This window comes from Neophocaena asiaeorientalis, unplaced genomic scaffold, assembly GCF_003031525.2.
Source record: "Neophocaena asiaeorientalis asiaeorientalis breed wild unplaced genomic scaffold, Neophocaena_asiaeorientalis_V1.1 scaffold327, whole genome shotgun sequence".
Taxonomy (NCBI): Eukaryota; Metazoa; Chordata; class Mammalia; order Artiodactyla; family Phocoenidae; genus Neophocaena; species Neophocaena asiaeorientalis.
Window position 1 is genome coordinate 1,027,733 of NW_020174560.1, and position 19,101 is coordinate 1,046,833.

The 19,101-nt window shown below is 35.6% G+C and overlaps 1 protein-coding gene across 3 annotated transcripts in view; it reads left to right on the forward strand.

The window, feature by feature from the left end:
* Window positions 1-19,101, forward strand: part of STXBP4 (syntaxin binding protein 4) — a 182,738-nt gene that overhangs the window by 44,474 nt on the left and 119,163 nt on the right. For all 3 annotated transcript variants that reach the window (XM_024757529.1, XM_024757527.1, XM_024757528.1), the window contains 2 exons: window positions 13,321-13,417; window positions 16,047-16,138. In XM_024757529.1, coding sequence (XP_024613297.1) covers window positions 13,321-13,417; window positions 16,047-16,138 — 189 coding nt within the window. The remainder of the gene's footprint in view (window positions 1-13,320; window positions 13,418-16,046; window positions 16,139-19,101) is intronic.

Genomic DNA, 19,101 nt, shown 5'->3' on the forward strand with positions numbered 1-19,101 from the left:
TGTCTTATAGTTTTCTGCATACAGGTCTTTTGTCTCCTTGGGTAGGTTTATTCCTAGGTATTTTATTCTTTTTGTTGCACTGGTAAATGGGAGTGTGTTTCCTTAATTTCTCTCTCAGATTTTTCATCATCAATATATAGGAATGCAAGAGATTTCTGTGCATTAATTTTGAATCTTGCTACTTTACCAAATTCATTGATTAGCTTTAGCAGTTTTCTGGTAGCATCTTTAGGATTCTCTATGTATAGTATCATGTCATCTGCAAACAGTCAATCCAGTCATCTCTTGATGGGCACTTGGGTTTCTGGCATGTCCTGGCTATTATAAATAGTGCTGCTATGAACATTGGGGTGCATGTATCTTTTCCATTCAGCGTTCTCATTTTTTCCAGATAGATACCCAGGAGTGGAATTTCTGGATCATATGGTAGTTCTATTTTTAGTTTTTTTAGGAACCTTCTTACTGTTTTCCACAGTGGCTGCACCAATTTACATTACTTTTAACAGTGTAAAAGGGTTTCCCTTTTCTCCATACCCTTGCCAACATTTGTTATTTGTAGGCCTTTTTGATGATAGCCATTCTGACAGGAGTGAGGTCATATCTCGTTGTTTTGATTTTCATTTCTCTTATAATTAGTATTGCTGAGTATCTTTTCATGTGCCTGTTGGCCATCTGTATGTCTTCTTTGGAGAAGTGTCTATTCAGATGTTCTGCCCATTTTTTGATGGGGTTGTTTGTTTTTCGATATTGAGTTTGTGAGCTTTTTGTATCTTTCAGATATTAACCCCTTTTCGGTTACATTATTTGCAAATATTTTCTCCCATCCCATACGTTGTTTTTTCATTTTGTTGATCATTTCCTTTGCTGTACAAAAGCTTTTAAGTTTAATTAAGTTGCATTTGTTTATTTTTGCTTTTATTTCTTTTGCCTTAGGATACTGATCTAAAAGAATATTGCTATTATAATTTATGTCAAAGAGTGTTCTGCATACGTTCTCTTCTAGGAGTTTTATGATTTCTGTTCTTACATTTAGGTCGTTAAACCATTTTGAGTTTATTTTTGTATATGGTGTGATGGAATGTTCTAATCTCATTGTTTTACATTTGACTGTCCAGTTTTCCCAGCACCACTTATTGAAGAGATGGTCTTTTCTCCATTGTGTATTGTTGTCTCCTTTTTTGTAGATTAATTGACCATAGTGCGTGGGTTTATTTCTGGGTTGTCTGTTCTATATCATTGATATATGTGTCTGCTTTTGTGTCAGTACCACACTGTTTTGATTACTGTAGCTTTTTAGTATAGTCTGATGTCTGGAAGAGTTATACCTTCAGCTTTGTTCTTTTTTTGCAAGGTCATTTTGGCAGTTTGGGGTCTTTCATGGTTCCATACGAATTTTATGATTGTTTGTAGCTCTGTAAAAAATGTTCTGGTATTTTGATAAAGATTGAATTAAATTTGTAGATTGCTTTGGATAGAATGGCCATTTTAACAATATTAATTCTTCCAATCCAAGAGCACAGGATATGTTTCCACTTCTTTATATCAGCTTCAATTTCCTTCATCATTGTTTTATCATTTTCAGAGTGTATGTCTTTCACCTCCTTGGTTAGGTTTATTCCTAGGTATTTTATTATTTTTGATGTGATTTTAAAGAGAGTTGTTTTTTTACTTTCTGTTTCTGATATTTCATTATTAGTTTTTAGACCACAGCGGAATTATGTATATTAATCTTGTATCCTGCTACCTCGTTGAAATCATTAATTAGTTCTAATAGTTTTCTGTGGAGATTTTAGGACTCTCACTATGGAGTATCATGCCATCTGCAAATAGTGACAGTTTTACCTTTTCACTTTTAATTTGGATAATTTTTATTTCTTTTTCTGGTCTGATAGCTGTGGCTAGGACTTTTAATACTATGTTAAGTAGAAGTGGTGAGAATGGGCATTCTTGTCATGTTCCTGAATTTAGTGGGAAGGTCTACAGCTTTTCACCAGTGAGTATTATGTTGGCTCTGGGTTTCTTGTAAATAACCTGTATTATGTTCAGATATGTTCCCTCTGTTCCCACTTTGGCAAGAGTTTTTTATCATGAATGCATGTTGTATTTTGTCAAATGCTTTTTCTGCATCTTTTGAGATGATCATGTGGTTTTTGTCTTTCCTTTTGTTAATGTGGTGTATCACATTGATTGATTTGCATATGTCGAACCATCCTTGTGCCCCTGGAATTAATCCAACTTAATCATGGTGTATAATCCTTTTTATGTATTGCTGGATTCGGTTCGCTAATATATTTTTGAGGACTTTTGCATCTATAGTCATCAAAGATATTGGCATGTAATTTTCTTTTTCTTGTGGCGTCTTTGTCTGGTTTTGGTATCAGGGTAATGGTGGCCTCCTAGGATGAATGTGGCAGTGCTCCCTCCTCTTCAATTTTTTTGGAATAGTTTGAGAAGGATAGGTATAAGTTCTTTATATGTTTTGGTAGAATTCCCTAGTGAAACTGCTTGGTCCTGGACTTGTTTGCAGGGAGTTATTTTATTTCAGATTCTATTTCACTTCTAGTGATTGTTCATTCAAATTGTCTGTTTCTTCTTGACTCAGTCTTGGCAGGATGTATGTTTCTAGAAATTTGTCCATTTCTTCTAGGTTGTCCAATTTGTTGGCATATAACTGTACATAGTATTCTCTTATGATTTTTTGTATTTCTGTGATATCAGTTGTTATTACTCCTCTTTGATGTCTTAATTTGTTTATTTGGGTCCTCTCTTTTCTTCTTGGTGCCTCGATAGAGGTTTGTCAATTTTGTTTATCCTTTTAAAAAACCAGCTCTTGGTTTTATTGACCTTTTCTATTGTCTTTTTGATCTCTATTTTATTTCCTCTGTGATCTTTATTATTTCCTTCCTTCTTCTGACTTTGGCTTTGTTTATTCTTTTTCTAATTCTTGCAGGTGGTAGGTTAGGTTGTTTATTTGAGATTTTTCTTGTTTCTTGAGGAAGGCCTGTATCACTATGAACTTCCTTCTTAGAACTGCTTTTTCTACATCCCAAAGATTTTGTAAAGTCGTGTTTTCATTTTTATTTGTCTCAAGGTATTTTCTGATTTCTTCTTTGATTACATCATTGACCCATTGGGTTTTTTAATAGCAGGTTGTTTACTCTCCGTGTTTGTACTTTTCACTTTTTTTTTTTTTTTTTCTGTGGTTGATTCCTAGTTTCAGACCGTTGTGGTCAGAAAAGGTGCTTGATATAATTTTTACCTCTAAATTTGTTGGGACTTGTTTTGTGTTCCAGTATGTGGTCTATCATAGAGAACATTTCTTGTGTGCTTGAAAAGAATGTGTATTCTGCTTTTGGGGGGGTATGCAGTAGACATTGATTAAATCCAACTCTATTGTGTCATTTAGGACCTTATTGCCATATTGATTTTCTGTCTACATGATTTGTCCATTGATGTCAGTGGGGTGTTAAAGTCTCCTACTGTTATTGTATTATTGTCAGTTTCTCCCTTTATGTCTGTTAGCATTTGCTTTATATATTTAGGTCCTCCTGTTATAGGGTGCTTATGTTAATGAGTGTAATATTCTCCTCTTATATTGATCTCTTTATTATTATATAATGTCCTTGTTTGTCTTTTGTTATAGCCTTTGTTTTAAAGTCTATTTTGTCTGATACACATATTGTTACCCCACTTTCTTGTCATTTTCATTTATATGAAATAGCTTTCTTTCATCCCCTCACTTTCAGTCTGTATGTCTCTCTAGCCCTGAAGTGTGTCTTTTGGTAGGCAACATATTGAAGGGATTTTTTTTAATCCAATCAACCACCCTATGCCCTTTTTTAAAAAAATTAATTTACTTACTTATTTATTTATGGCTGTGTTGGGTCTTCATTGCTGCATGCGGGCACTCTCTAGTTGCAGCAAGTGGCTACTCTTCATTGTGATGCATGAGCTTCTCATTGCAGTGGCTTCTCTTATGGAGCATGGGCTCCAGTAGTTGTGACACACAGGCTCAGTAGTTGTGGCACATGGGATTAGTTGCTCCATGGCATGTGGGCTCTTCCTGGACCAGAGCTCAAACCCATGTCCCCTGCATTGGCAGGTGGATTGTTAACCACTGAGCCACCAGGGAAGTCCCCACCCTATGTCTTTTGATTGGAGTGTTTATTCCCCTGACATTTACAGTAATTATTGATAGGTAAGTACTTATTGCCATCTTATTACTTGTTTTCCAGTTGTTTTTGTAGTTCTTCTCTGTTCATTTCTTCTTTTTGTTTCTCCCATTGTGGTTTGATGATTTTCTTTAGTAGTGTGCTTGGTTTCCTTTCTTTTTATTTTTTGTATATCTTTTGTAAATTTTTGATTTCTGGTTACAATGGGGTTCATATATGTTGATCCATAATTATATGTACTTCATTAAACTGATAGTCATTTCAGTTCAAACACATTCTAAAAGATATACATTTTTTACTCCCCTCCCCCGTATTTTGTGTTTTTGATGTCATACTTTACATCTTAATGCTTATCCCTTAACTGTTTATTGTAGTCAGAGTTTCTTTTACAATTTTTTGTCTTTTAATCTACTTATTTAAGTAATCTTCAATCCTTAATATATATCTGTCTTTTCTAGTGGGATTTACCTTTCCTATAGATTCTAACTTCACTTCCATTCAGAAAAGATCCTTCAGGATTTATTTTAGGGTAGATCTGGTATTGCTGAATTCTTTTAGTTTTTGCTTGTCTGAAAAGTTCTCTCTCCTTCTGTTCTAAATGATAATATTGCTCCATAGGGTCTCCTAGGTTGCAGAGTTTTCCCTTTCAGCACTTTGAATATATCATGCCACTCCCTTCTGGCCTGCAACGTTTCTACAGGGAGATCAACTGATAGCCTTATGGGGATTCCTTTCTTTATGACTCTTTCTTTTTCTCTTGCTGCTTTTAGAATTCTCTCTTTAACTTTTTTTGTTTTAATTATGATATATTTTAGTGTGGGTGTGTTTGGGTTTATCTTGTTTTCAAATCTCTGTGCCTCTTGTGCCTAGATATCTGATTCCTTCTTTCAGTTTGGGAAATTTTACAGCCATAATTTCTTCAAATACATTTTCAATACCTTCCTCTTTATCTTTTCCTTCTGGAACTCCTAGAATGTGAATATTGGTACATTTCATGCTATCCCAGAGATGCCATATGTTACTTTCACTTTTTTTTTTATTTGCCTTTCTGACTGCTGTTCTGATTTCCATTATTTTATCTTCCAGATCATGCATGCGTTCTTCTGTGTCATTTAGTTTGCCATTTGTTCCTTCTAGGGTGTTCAGGGTGTTTTTTATTTCAGATATTTAATTATCTATTTTCGATTGGGTTTCTTTTTTTTTTTTTTTGGCCAAGCCACGCAGCTTGTGGGATCTTAGTTCCCACACCAGGGATTGAACCTGCGCCCTCGGCAGTGAAAGCACAGAGTTGTAACCCCTGGACCACCAGGGAATTCCCTCAATTGGGTCTTTTTTATATTTTCTAGTTCCTGTTAAGATGATCTGTGTTTAGATCGATTCTTTTCCCTAATTTAGTTAGCAATGTTTTGAACTCTTTATCTGGTAAATTATTTATTTCTATTTCATTATTTATTTTTTAAGGGGTTTTCTCTTACTCTTTCAATTAAGAGTAGTTCCTATGCGTTTTCATTTTAGTTAACTTTCTCTGTCTCTAGGAATTTTGGTGAAACAGTTATCCATTGTGGTCTTGAGGGCATGTTCTTATTTGAGAGCATCACTGTGCTGACTGCATGTTCCCAGTGCCTTTAATGGAAGGGCTGGATTTGATGTGGATGCCAGTCACATCTTTCCTCAGGGTGTGCTGGCAGCTGTCACCTTGGTAGGGCCTGTGGCTGGTGATGGAGGAGCTAAAGTCTGTGCAGAGTGTGAGGTGGGACTTCTCTGCTCATTGGCTGTCATCACCCTGTCAGGGGCGGGATTTGCTCCCAAGTTGCTGGAGTAGAATCCCTGAGGGTCGGGCTAGAGCTAGCTCTGTTCCCTTTAAGCATGTGTTTTTCTTTCTCCCTGCACTGGGCCTTTGCCCCCAAAGGAGGGGAGTCCTGGAGCAAGTGGGGCCTGTGTGCTCACAGAGGTCTGATACTCTGCCTGTGTAGGCATCTACAGCTTTGTTCAGATGCAATCCATGGTCGCATCTTTTCCCTGGCTGTGATCACCTGAGATCTAGTGTTGTACGGTAAGCATGGAGTTAGTGGGGCTGGAGTGTTTGCTCAGCTTGGGCTGGCAAACTTAGCGAGGCAGTCACAGGAAATCTGGCCGCCACGCTGCTGTAAGAAATCTGGGCTGCTTCTGGGGCATCTCTTGAGTAAGCACCAACGATGGCTACCACTGCCCTATCTGGGCTACACCCCGCTCCCCCAGGTTGCCTCTGCATCCCTAAGTGAAGTCTTCTCCCAGGTCCTGGGTGCCCTAGATCCAGTGCCATGCTGTGGCGGAGAGTGAGTGAGGTGTTCTCTTTGCTTGGACTGGGGAGCATGTGAAGGTGGCAGCTTCTAGGGCAGACCTCTCTCCACCCTGCCTGGGAGCAGGCTAGCACCCACCCACTCCTCATGAGTGGAGTCTAGGCTTCTCCAGCCTTTCTGTCTGTTCCAGCAGTTCTCCAAGTGGCCAAGGGAGCTTGTCTCCTTTTCATAGCACCCCAGGACTGGGACGCCCAGTCTGTGGCTCAACCCACTCACACCCCAGGATGAATGTCTGTCCATGTGATCCCCCCTTTCCTCTGAGTTCCCTCCCATGGACACAGGTCCCAACCCAATCACTTTTCTTCCCGTTCTATACAGGTACAGCATATCTTTCTTTCAGCCTTGGTTGTACAGGAGTCCTTCTACCAGTTTCCAGTTAAGTTTTCCATGAGAATTTTTCCATATGTCGATGTATTTTTTATGTGTTTGTGGGGAAAGGTGAGCTCCATTTCCTCTTACTCAGCCATCTTCCTCTCCCATCAAATTACTTTCAATTTAAATTTATGAGCTTACCTCACTGACATGCTGTATTCTTGTAAATTTTTCTTTCAACAAAACTTCCATCTGTTACTAAGTTTAACTCAGGAAAAATTTACACGGTAGTTAACTGCATTTTGCAATTTTATTATTACTTAATACAATAAGAATCACTGTATATTGAGTACCTTCTATGATAGGTCTTTTGTTTGCATTATTTTTGTAAAATTGTTTTTATTTCTTTTTTTTAAAGGAAACTTTATTTTTATTTATTTATTTATTTATTTTTGGCTGTGTTGGGTCTTTGCTGCTGCGTGCAAGCTTTCTCGAATTGCGGTGAGTGGGGGCTACTCTTCATTGTGGTGCACGGGCTTCTCATTGTGGTGTTTTCTCTTGTTGCAGAGCACGGACTCTAGGCACACAGACTTCAGTAGTTGTGGCACATGGACTCAGTAGTTGTGGCTCATGGGCTCTAGAGTGCAGGCTTGGTAATTGTGGTGCACAGGCTTAGTTGCTCTGCAGCATGTGGGATCTTCCTGGACCAGGGCTCGAACCCGTGTCCCCTGCATTGGCAGGCAGATTCTTAACCACTGCGCCACCCGGGAAGTCCCTGGTTTTATTTATTTATAAAATATTTCTATTTTATTTCTTTATATGAGAATATTAATCATATGCAAGAATGATTATATTTTATGTGTAGAGTTTAAAGATTAATAAAACAAATACTCCACCACCCAGCTAAGAATGAGAATCTTTGACATTGCCTGTGTCTCTCTTCTTGATTGTATATATCTCTTTCCCCAAGAGGTAACTCTATTCCAAATGTTGAGTATCATTTATATGCTTTTTAAAAGTTGATTACTAAAATATTAATAAGGTCAAAGAGTTTATTTATCTTCAACCTAACTTAAGGTATTGTTAGAATTTTCTTTCTGTTTTTTCATCTCCTGGAAAAATGTTTGGCTCATAGTATATGCTCAGAAAATAATTGTTCGATTGGTGTATTGTTTTCTAAAGTAATTCTACCAATTTTCATTCCTACTAGTCTTATGCAAGAGTTCCCATTGCTCCACATTCTTTATATTTAGTCTAATTATAATGCATTTTGAGTTCTCTCTACCATCTTATTTGAAAATTTTTTTCTTTGTTCTCGTTTTTAATCCCTTTTTTACCCCATGTTTACTGGATTTTTTTGTTTGATTATGTTTGATTTTTTGGTTGGTGGTTTTTGCATTTTATTTTTCTTCTCCCCCATCTTATTTAGAAATTGTACCTTCTCTTGCTAATCTTTTAAGGATTACCTTAAAAATTTAACATTCATCTTTAACTTAGTCTAAGGTTAATCAGAATCTTTACCCTTCTTTCAAATATACAAGGTGCTTATAATACTTTAACTCTGATTAGCCTCTACCGAACTTACATGCTTCTTATTGCCCAGTATTTTAGCTTTAGTGATTCATTGTTTTTTCTGATTCACAGTCTTTCTTCGCAGTCACCTGCTATTTCAGTCACATAACCACTGAGTTTCTAATTTATTTTCTACCTAGTATTTTTATAATAATATCTTGTTCCTAATTTTATTCTTGGTTCACCTTTTTTAACTTAAGAAAGGTAAACAAAATGTAGTACATGAATACAATGGACTATTATTGGACTGTAAAAGGAATGAAGTTCTGATATATGCTATAACATAAACAAACCTTGAAACATTAAGCTAAGTGAAAGGAACTAGGCACAAAAAGTTACATGATTCTATTTATATGAAATGCCCAGAATAGTCAAATCCATATAGACAGAAAATAGATTAATGGTTGCCTGGGGCTGGCGGGATAAGGAAAAATAGAAAGTGACTGCTAATGGGTATGGGGTTTCTTTTAGGGGTGATGAAAATTTTCTAGAATTAGGTGATTGATGTACAACTATGTGAATGTACTAAAAGCCACTTAACTGTACACTAAAACAGTGAACTTTTTGTGAATCATATCTCAGTATATCTGTTATTAATAAAAAGTCACATTGGGGCTTCCCCGGTGGTACAGTGGTTGAGAGTCTGCCTGCCAATGCAGGGGACATGGGTTCAAGCCCTGGTCTGGGAAGATCCCACATGCCGCAGAGCAACTAGGCCCGTGAGCCACAACTACTGAGCCTGTGCGTCTGGAGCTTGTGCTGCGCGACAAGAGAGGCCGCGACAGTGAGAGGCCCGTGCACCACGATGAAGAGTGGCCCCCACTTGCCGCAACTAGAGAAAGCCCTTGCACAGAAACGAAGACCCGACAGAGTCAAAAATAAATAAATACATTAATTGATTATTTTTTTTAAAAAAGTCATATTGATATATAGAGTATGGTACCATTTATATAAAAATTAAAACTTAAAAATATTTTTTAAAACTATTCATCACATATATTTATAAAAATGTGAAGTAATGGTATAAAAGCACACTTGGGAAATATCCATGAGAAACTGCATAAAGAGAAATTGTAAGAAAGTGAAGTTATGCCAAAAAGTGGGAGAAAATATTCGTAATGCACATAACATATACAATTTTGGTATCCAGAATATATGAAGAACTCCTAGAAATAAATCAGAAAAAGATGTGTCAATACTATTCCTAGGGTAGGAAGAAATTCCTAGAATTTCTTCCTACCCCAAAGAAATTTTTACCCATGTGCTGTAGTAGATGTGTACAAGAATGTTCATTGCTGGTAAGCAGAAAACCCCAATGTTCATCTAGAGGAGGATGGATTAATAAATTGTGGCATATTCATCTAATCAAATATTAGATCAGTTAAAGTGAATGTATTAATTACAATACCATATAACCACGTGGATGAATGATAAAACAATCCTGTAGGGTAAGAAGACCAAGTTTTAGAAGACTATCAGTCGCATTTTAATGAAGCTAAGAAACAGCAAAACAAAAAAACATGTTAAGGATACACAGTATGTGACAAACCATTTTAAAGTAAATAGTATGGGAATGATAATGACATAGTTCCTTAGTAGTGGTTACCTCTAGTATAGTAGGATAGGAGTATGTTACATAAATCAATAGTATTAGCAATTTTGTAATTCTTAAATGGATTCATGGACGTTTTAAAACATATATTTGTTACATGTATGTTTTTAGTATATTTCAAATATATAATAAAACACTTGGGAAGAAGTACAGAAGGGGCTTTTGCAATGTTTTGTTACATTCAAAATCTGAAGTAAATATACTTAAATGCTAAGGTTTAATGTACTATTATAACAAGTTTTAAAAGCATGCAAAATATCTAAAATGTACAGAATAGAAGGCTGTTATATATTGATAATTTTTTAGAAAACATAGAATACTGTATATAGTATAATTTAATTCTTGCAAAAGATATATAATTTATTTTTTTACATATACAGGTGTTATATACATAGAAGAAAGCAGGAAAATTACACACCAGTCAATTAATAGTGTTTGTCTCTGGAGGAGTGGTTCTCAAAAGCAGGGATGTGGGGACATCATCAGGGACATTTTTTGCCTCAGGGGACATTTGGCAATGTCTGGGGACATTTTGGGTTTTTACAATTGGGAGAATGCCACCAAATTAGGAATCACTAACAAGAAATACTTCCTCAAGCTTTACATATGAAAATTTAAAACATATTGCTAAATAATTTATGTCAAAAACATTGCTAATAAACATATAAAAGAAGCTAAATCTCACTTGTAGTTAGGAGAATTCAAATTAACAAACAACATACTATTTCATATTCAACGTATTGACAAAAATTAAAGTGTGAAAACAGCAAATGCTGTTAAGAATGTAGAAAAATAGAGCTGCTTATATACTAGTGTTGTGCATAAATTGATACAACCAGTTTGGAGAGCAATTTTATAATATCTAAGAAATTTGACAGTATATATACGCTATGACTCAGCATTTCCTGTTGTAGGGGTGTACTGTAGAGAAATTTTTACACATCTATATGAGGAGATGTGTAAAATGTCTTATAAAAAACAGAGTGGAGTAATTATAAAAAGCTCATCAATGAGAGAATGGATAATAAATTATAATATATTCATCCAGTTAGATACCATTTAAATTTAAAATAAGTGAAGTAGTTTTGCAGTTAACAATATTGAGCAATTGTGAAATTGTAACATTGAGGTAAAAAATAAAAATAATTTGTAAGATTATCCTTTTTTATTATACTATGCAGGTAAAATCATAAATGTACAAAATACTCTTTTATGTACTGATAAAAGAGTACATGTTATTAGGGGACAAATGTAGTAGTGGCATCAAATCATGGACAGGAAGGATATGCCAACCTTAGGATAGTGGTTCCTGCTGAGAAACAATGGAGAAAGCTTTCAACCAAGTCTATAATGATATATATATATATATATATATATATATATAAATTTCAAACAAATACTAATGAGTATATACTTGATGATAAGAAGTAAATGGGTGTTCTTTGTATTATTCTCTTTCCTTTTATTTATTTATTGTGGTGTATTTGGAACATTTTTTATGACTGAAGGAAAAGAATATCAAAAGTTGGGCTTCCCTGGTGGCACAGTGGTTGAGAGTCCACCTGCCGATGCAGGGGACACGGATTCGTGCCCCGGTCCAGGAAGATCCCACATGCCACGGAGCGGCTGGGCCTGTGAGCCATGGCCGCTGAGGCTGCTCATCCGGAGCCTGTGCTCCGCAACGAGAGAGTCCACAACAGTGAGAGGCCCATGTACCGCAAAAAAAGAATATCAAAAGTTAAGAATCATTATTCCATGTTATGCAAGGCAATGACTGTGTAGATAGGGCAGGCAGATGATGCTTGGTTAAAATGCTCTAGAATCACTTTTGAAGGAATCTTTCCTGATGTTTTCCCTTCCTTCTGTCTCCTTTTCTCACTGTGCCCAGCCACCTATACATTGACCAGTTTGGTTTTGCCACAGTACATCCTGTACACACTTCTATTAAATTACATATTGCACTAATTACATTTATTTACATGTTATCCTCTCCCTAGAGACCATAGCTCTTTGAGGGTAGTGGCTATATCTTGTTTGTGTCCCTTTGTATAGTTTAGTGCCTAACAAATAGTAAGCACTAAATAAATACTTGGTAAATGAAGTGATGGATGACTGAACAGATTTCAAAGGAGGAAGGAATATATAAGGACAATTACTAGTATTAACCTTTACCTACATTTTAGTTTTGATGTCCTTGCCAGAATCCGATAATAGGGCATCTAGTCAGTCCTTATTCATTAGTTAAGATTAGATTTTGCTATATGTTACCTGAGAACCTAAAATAACAGTGGTTTCCATTAGAAATTTATTTTTCTTACACCAAAAGGAAACCTGAAAGAAAGTAATCCAGAGCTGGCATGGAGGTTATACGTGCTTTTAAGTATCTTTCTGCTCCACCATCTTTGTTGAGGTGGCTCATGAACCAAGATGACTACTTAGATTCCAGCCATCTTTTCTTTCTTCCCTCCTTTCTTTTCCTTCCTTCTTTCATCTTTTTTTTTTCTTTTAATTAAGACCAAAGAGAGAAGGAAAAAAGGGACAAGAAGTACCTACCCCACTTTTGAAAGACTTACCAGAAGTTCCCTGCAAGTTTGCTTTATGTCTCCTTGGGTAGTACATGGTCATATGGCCTTATCAAGCTGCAGAACGGGCTGGGAAATATCTTTTAGCTGAATGACAATGTTTCTAGCTAAAGATTTTGGTTCTGTTACTAAAGACTAAGGAGAGAATGGACACTGAAATACAACTAGCAGGCTCTGAAATTTTAATTAGCTGTGGGTACTAGAAAGAGAAGGTAGAGAGAAGAGGGTTCCAGAGAAAGCTTTTTAGTTTATTATTTATGTAAGCCTGCCCATAAACAAGCCAAAACTTAGAATTTTTTGTATTCCAACCAATTCCTGTCATCCTTAGTTTGGGTCTCAAATACAAGAAGATATCAACAAAATATCAGTGTTTTAGAGTGCTACTTAGAAAAATTAATGTTAAATCGGATTTATTAGGATTTCCTTGCTGTTTTTCTTCTGCCATGTCACATATTTTAAACTAAAAAATAGTTTGAATTTTGGTTCTAGGGATATGCTATTTGGCATCGGCCAAAGTGCTAGCCTTGGGGGAAAAAAATGAGGTGGTGGTAGATCAAGAAGCTAATATTTTATGGAAAATTAACCCATAAATATTCATCAGACTTTCTTTGATCATGGTCACTGTTCCTGATATTGATTCTTTTCACTGGATTGTAAAATAAAGTTGTAATGAAAAGTTTTATTCTTTGGAGATTTGAAAAATTGCTTCACATGAATCCTTTTCCTTCCAGGCTCTAAATTATCTTGGTATTCAGCCCACAAAGGAACAACACCAAGCCCTGAGACAGCAAGTGCAAGTAGACCCAAAGGGGACAGTGTCTTTTGGAGGTAATATTTAGATTCATCATGTGTGTCATCACAGAAACTTATTGTGGCCCATATTCACTGAGTGCCTCTTCTTTGGAAGGAGAGAAAGAAAAATAAAACCACATCTATTTTAAGTTCCTTAATCAGTATTCTAAAGACTCAGATAGAATTATTGGTCTTACTGGGTCAGCAGAAAGGAGAACTTTCTTAGAATCTTTCAGCTTTAAAATATCATTCAATCATATTCTTTTTTTATTTTTAATTTATTCCATAAACATTGCTTTAGTAATAACAAAAGAAACAGTACAATATATAGAGGCCCTAGTTCTGCTACTGTGAAATTCTAATTTTTTTTCAGCCAGTGTGATATAATAAATATTTCATTATGCTGTATAATTATTCTTATTTTTATTTTATAATTATTATTAAAGATAGCAAATTGTGAACATACTCTGTTGATATACTATAATATTAAGCTTTTCCACTATTGGGAATTTTGATGGTTTTTCATTAACTGACAATATAAATAATTCTATATTTAATATAGCTTTTTTATCTTCTTTCTCTTAGGATAAATCCCCATAAGTGGCTTAGACTTTTGATATGTATTGATAAATTGTTTTCCAGAGACATTTTACACACATATTTGTTCTGCCACTAGTAATGTTTGAATGTAACAGTTTTTTGTATTCTTTACAGCATTAAGTATTTAATTTTTTTCTTATAGAGTAGATGCAACATTGTATCATTTTAAAAGCATCTGCATTGCTAAAAGAAATTTGGGGGTTTGAAGTGATGAAAACAGATGTATTTGTTCCCCTCTGCTCTTGAAATCATACAGTGTAATGAGAACAAGAAACAAAAATACATGTAAAACCACAATGTATAAGGACAAAGTAGATAAGGAAAATAAATGAATTAGTGAGCAGAGGCATGTAAAGTCCACGTGTCTGAAGAGATAGGAGAATCACAACGGGAAACAAGCTGATTCCTGGAAAGGCTTAGGAATTGAAAACATCGAGTACTTAAGGCTGTGTTAAGGAGCAATTATATATGCTGTTCCCTGCCCCCTCTCAAGTAATGCACAACTACCGTCACTTACCCTTGCAGAGGAAAATAAGTATATTCCCTTGAGAAATTAAACCAGATTGATTCTGGACCTATAGTTGCCAGCAGCTAAGGAATTTGAGGGTGTGTATGGTGAATTATCACTTACAAAACACACACAATCACTCAGTGATATTTGCAACCATGTGTATGCTCTGTAGGCAAGAGGTTGTAAGATTCTCTCTGAAGAACCTGAACAAAGTATCATAATAGCTGACCACGTTATTGCTCTGTAGTAAAACCTACTAATTGACAAAGCGAGTTATGCACACAAAATTTCCAATTAACGATTTAGTGCCTGATTCGTCTTAAATATGAACACCAGACATTTGGAGAAATCGTCCAACGTAAAATATAAAGCCCCAAAGTATCAGACAAATAGAAAAAGAGGAACTCAGAAAAAGGGAAATATTACAAGAGCAAAAAAGAACTTCACGTAAACCATAATTAGCATCTTTTAAAAAGATAAGCAGGGCTTCCCTGGTGGCGCAGTGGTTGAGAGTCCGCCTGCCGATGCAGGGGACACGGGTTCGTGCCCCGGCCCGGGAAGATCCCACATGCCGCGCAGCGGCTGGGCCCGTGAGCCATGGCCTCTGAGCCTGCGCGTCCGGAGCCTGTGCTCTGCAACAGGAGAGGCCACAACAGTGAGAAGCCCGCGTACCGTTAAAAAAAAAAAAAAAAAAAAAAAAAAAAAAAAAACAAGGACCACACACAAAAAGAAAAAAAAAAAAAAAAAAAAAAAAAAAGATAAGCAAAACTAAGGCATCCACACAATAAGAGTAGGGTACTGTAAAATAGGAACAATTAAAAGGATTACTGGAAACTAAAAATATAAGAATCAAATCTTAAAAAAAATTGAAGTTAGATGGATGAACAGGTCACACTCCATGTCTGAAGAAGCATATAGTTTGCTAGGTTGGCATCAGGCAGTGTTATATAACAAACAAGAGAATATGCCTTCTAGTCACACTTCAATGGAATCTTGCTCTGCTACTTATTTGCCAAGTAGTCTTGGGAGGTTTAAGACAGTTAACTTATCTTAGCCCAAACTGTAAAATGGAGAGGATGAGAAGAACTACTGCAGAAAATTCTCAAGATGAAATCGCAAAGGGCCATGCGTAGCATATAGAGTCTGTTATAGAAACATTTCCTGCTATTATTATTATCATTATTAAACCACAGGTTCTTTCAGCTAGAAAAGCTGTAAATCATAATATTATCATATGTTTTAGAAAAAGTACTATTCATAATAAAAGAGTTGGAGAGATAGTTATGCCTGTGACATTTATTTGCTTCATTATCGTATCTGATTTATTAACTTCAGCAAAGTTAAATGAAATGAGTGAAAACCAGTTTATCTCTTACTTCTTATGTGAACTTAAATTTATCTGTCACTTCAGTTAACACTATTTTAAGGTAATTTAAGTAAGTTAAATTGTAAGCATTAGTTATAACACATAGCTTCAGCTTCATGTAGAAAAAGGTAAGGTTTGCTTAGATGAGGTTAAATGCTGTATTCTTACTAAAATGTGTTCTATTTTAGATTTTGTCCAGGTTGCCAGAAACTTGTTTTCCTTGCATTTGGGTGAAGCAAATGTTGGTGCACATGAAATTTCCAACATATTAGATTCACAGGTAGAGTATGCCCTATAGAATTGTCTTGATTGCACTTAAATCATGTCTTAAATGTTATCTGTCATATATATAGGCTTTTTTTATTTTTTAAAAAAATAAATTATGCAGATGATACATGCTTTTTGGATAAATATATAAAATACATATAATCAAAAGTAAAAATTTACCTTGATCTCCTCTATCCTCCTCTCTCACTATTCCCTCATGCTATTCCCATCTTTAAATTTACCACAGAAAAGTACTCATATCGTAAGTGTAAACCCTCTGAAATTTTACAATCTGAACCATTCTTGTGTAATCAGCATCCACATCAAGAAACATAACGTTAAAGAAACTACCAGGACCCTGAAGTCTGTCTCCTACTCGCCGAGTTCCTTTCTAATTACTAGCGCTTGCCCTCCCCACCCCCAGTCAAGGTAACAGCTACTCTTTTGCTTCCAGCAACATAGATTGGTTTTGCTCTTTTTGTGCTTTACATAAAATGGAATTGTGAAGTCAGTTAACTTTGTAACTCATTTGTTCTACAAACCTTTGACACTTATATTGCCAAATCTTTCAGTCCTTTCTGTTATGAATTTTTGATACTGTTACATTATTAAAGAAGGTCTTCCCAATTTATATTATGTATTAACATATCATATATAGATAACTTATTTTTGTTTATTCATGAGGTTGGGCCCCAAATGGATAACCACGTGCACTTATTCCACCGTCATTTATTCAATAACCATCCTTTTCCACTTTTACCACTAATTTGAAATACAACTTTAATACATACTAAATTGCATCTGGATACACAGCTCTGTTTCTTTCTATTTTTTTTTAAGCATCTTTATTGGAGTATAATTGCTTTACATTGTTGTATTCGTTGCTGCTGTATAACAGTGAATCAGCTATACGTATACATATATCCCCATATCCCCTCCCTCTTGCGTCTCCTTCCCTCCCTCCCTATCCCACCCCTCTAGGTGGTCACAAAGCACCGAGCTGATCTCCCTGTGCTATGCAGCTGCTTCCCACTAGCTATTTTATATTTGGTAGTGTATATATGTCCATGCCACTCTCTCACTTCATCCCAGCTTACCCTTCCCCATCCCCATATCCTCAAGTCCATTCTCTACATCTACATCTTTATTCCTGTCCTGCCCCTAGGTTCTTCAGAAACATTTTTTTTTTTTTAGATTCCATATATATGTGTTAGCATATGGTATTTGTTTTTCTCTTTCTGAATTACTTCACTCTGTATGACACACTCTAGGTCCATCCACCTCACTACAAATAACTCAGTTTTTGTTTCTATTTATGGCAGAGGAATATTCCATTGTATATATGTGCCACATCTTCTTTATCCATTTATCTGTCACTGGACACTTAGGTTGCTTCCATGTCCTGGCTATTGTAAATAGTGCTGCAGTGAACATTGTGGTATATGACTCTTTTTGAATTATGGTTTTTTCAGGGTATGTGCCCAGTAGTGGGATTGCTGGGTCATATGGTAGTTCTATTTTTAGTTTTTTAAGGAACCTCCATACTGTTCTCCATAGTGGCTGTATCAATTTTCATTCCCACCAACAGTGCAAGAGGGTTCCCTTTTCTCCACACCTTCTCCAGCATTTATTGTTTGTAGATTTTTTGATGATGGCCATTCTGACCGGTGTGAGGTGATAGCTCATTGTAGCGCTGATTTGTATTTCTCTAATGATTAGTGATGTTGAGCATCCTTTCATGTGTTTGTTGGCAGTCTGTATGTCTTCTTTGGAGAAATGTCTGTTTAGGTCTTCTGCCCATTTTTGGATTGGGTTGTTTGGTTTTTTGATATTGAGCTGCACGGGCTGCTTGTATATTTCGGAGATTAATCCTCTGTCAGTTGCTTCGTTTGCAAATATGTTCTCCCATTCTGAGGGTTGTCTTTCCATCTTGTTTATGGTTTGCTTTGCTGTGCAAAAGCTTTTAAGTTTCATTAGGTCCCATTTGTTTATTTTTATTTCCATTTCTCTAGGAGGTGGGTCAAAAAGGATCTTGCTGTGATTTACGTCATAGAGTGTTCTGCCTGTGTTTCCCTCTAAGAGTTTTATAGTGTCTGGCCTTACATGTAGGTCTTTAATCCATTTTGAGTTTATTTTTGTGTATGGTGTTAGGCAGTGTTCTAATTTCATTCCTTTACGTGTACATAGCTCTCTTTCTAAACAAACCACTCTGTTTCGTTGATCCATTTCTCTCTGCCACTACATTATTATTTTAATTGCTCTAGCTTTTTAGTTCTAGGTTCATTGTTTAGTTCTAGGTTCATTGCTATTGTTAGGTTAAGTCTAATATTTTTTTAACTTCTTGATTTTGATCATCTGCATGATCTTTAGAATCATTTTACCATGGTAATAAAATTTCAATTGGGACTTTCTTTTTTTAATTGGAATTACATTGAATATAGAGGATGGTTTGGGAGAAGCGAACGTGATTTGTTTCTCCATTCATTTAGATCTTTGTTGATGTTTTGGAAAGAAACAAATATATCTTGCTTCATGTAGGTCTTAAGTATTTCTTGTTAGATCTGAATAAGTATGCTATAGTTTGATGCTATTGGAAATGGGAAATTTTTTACCATTATATTTTCTAATTGATGATTAATAAAGATTAATTTTTGAATGGTTATTCTCTGTGATGCCACTTTATTGAACTCCCTTATGCCAGTTATTTTTCAGTTATTTATCTTAGGTTTTCTAGGTAGACATTTGAAATTAATTACTTTGTCTCCTTCACAAATTTTTACTTTTTCTAAATACTGTTGAATAGGAGCTACAAAAGTGAACAAGAAATTAATTTCCATGATATTTGAGTCATTTTACATTTTTGATTTTTTAAAAGAAGGTAGCATTATCTTACTTAATGAATAAGTTTTACAGTTCACCATTGAACTACTCGGGTTTGAACTGCATGTGTACACTTACACACGGATTTTTTTTTTT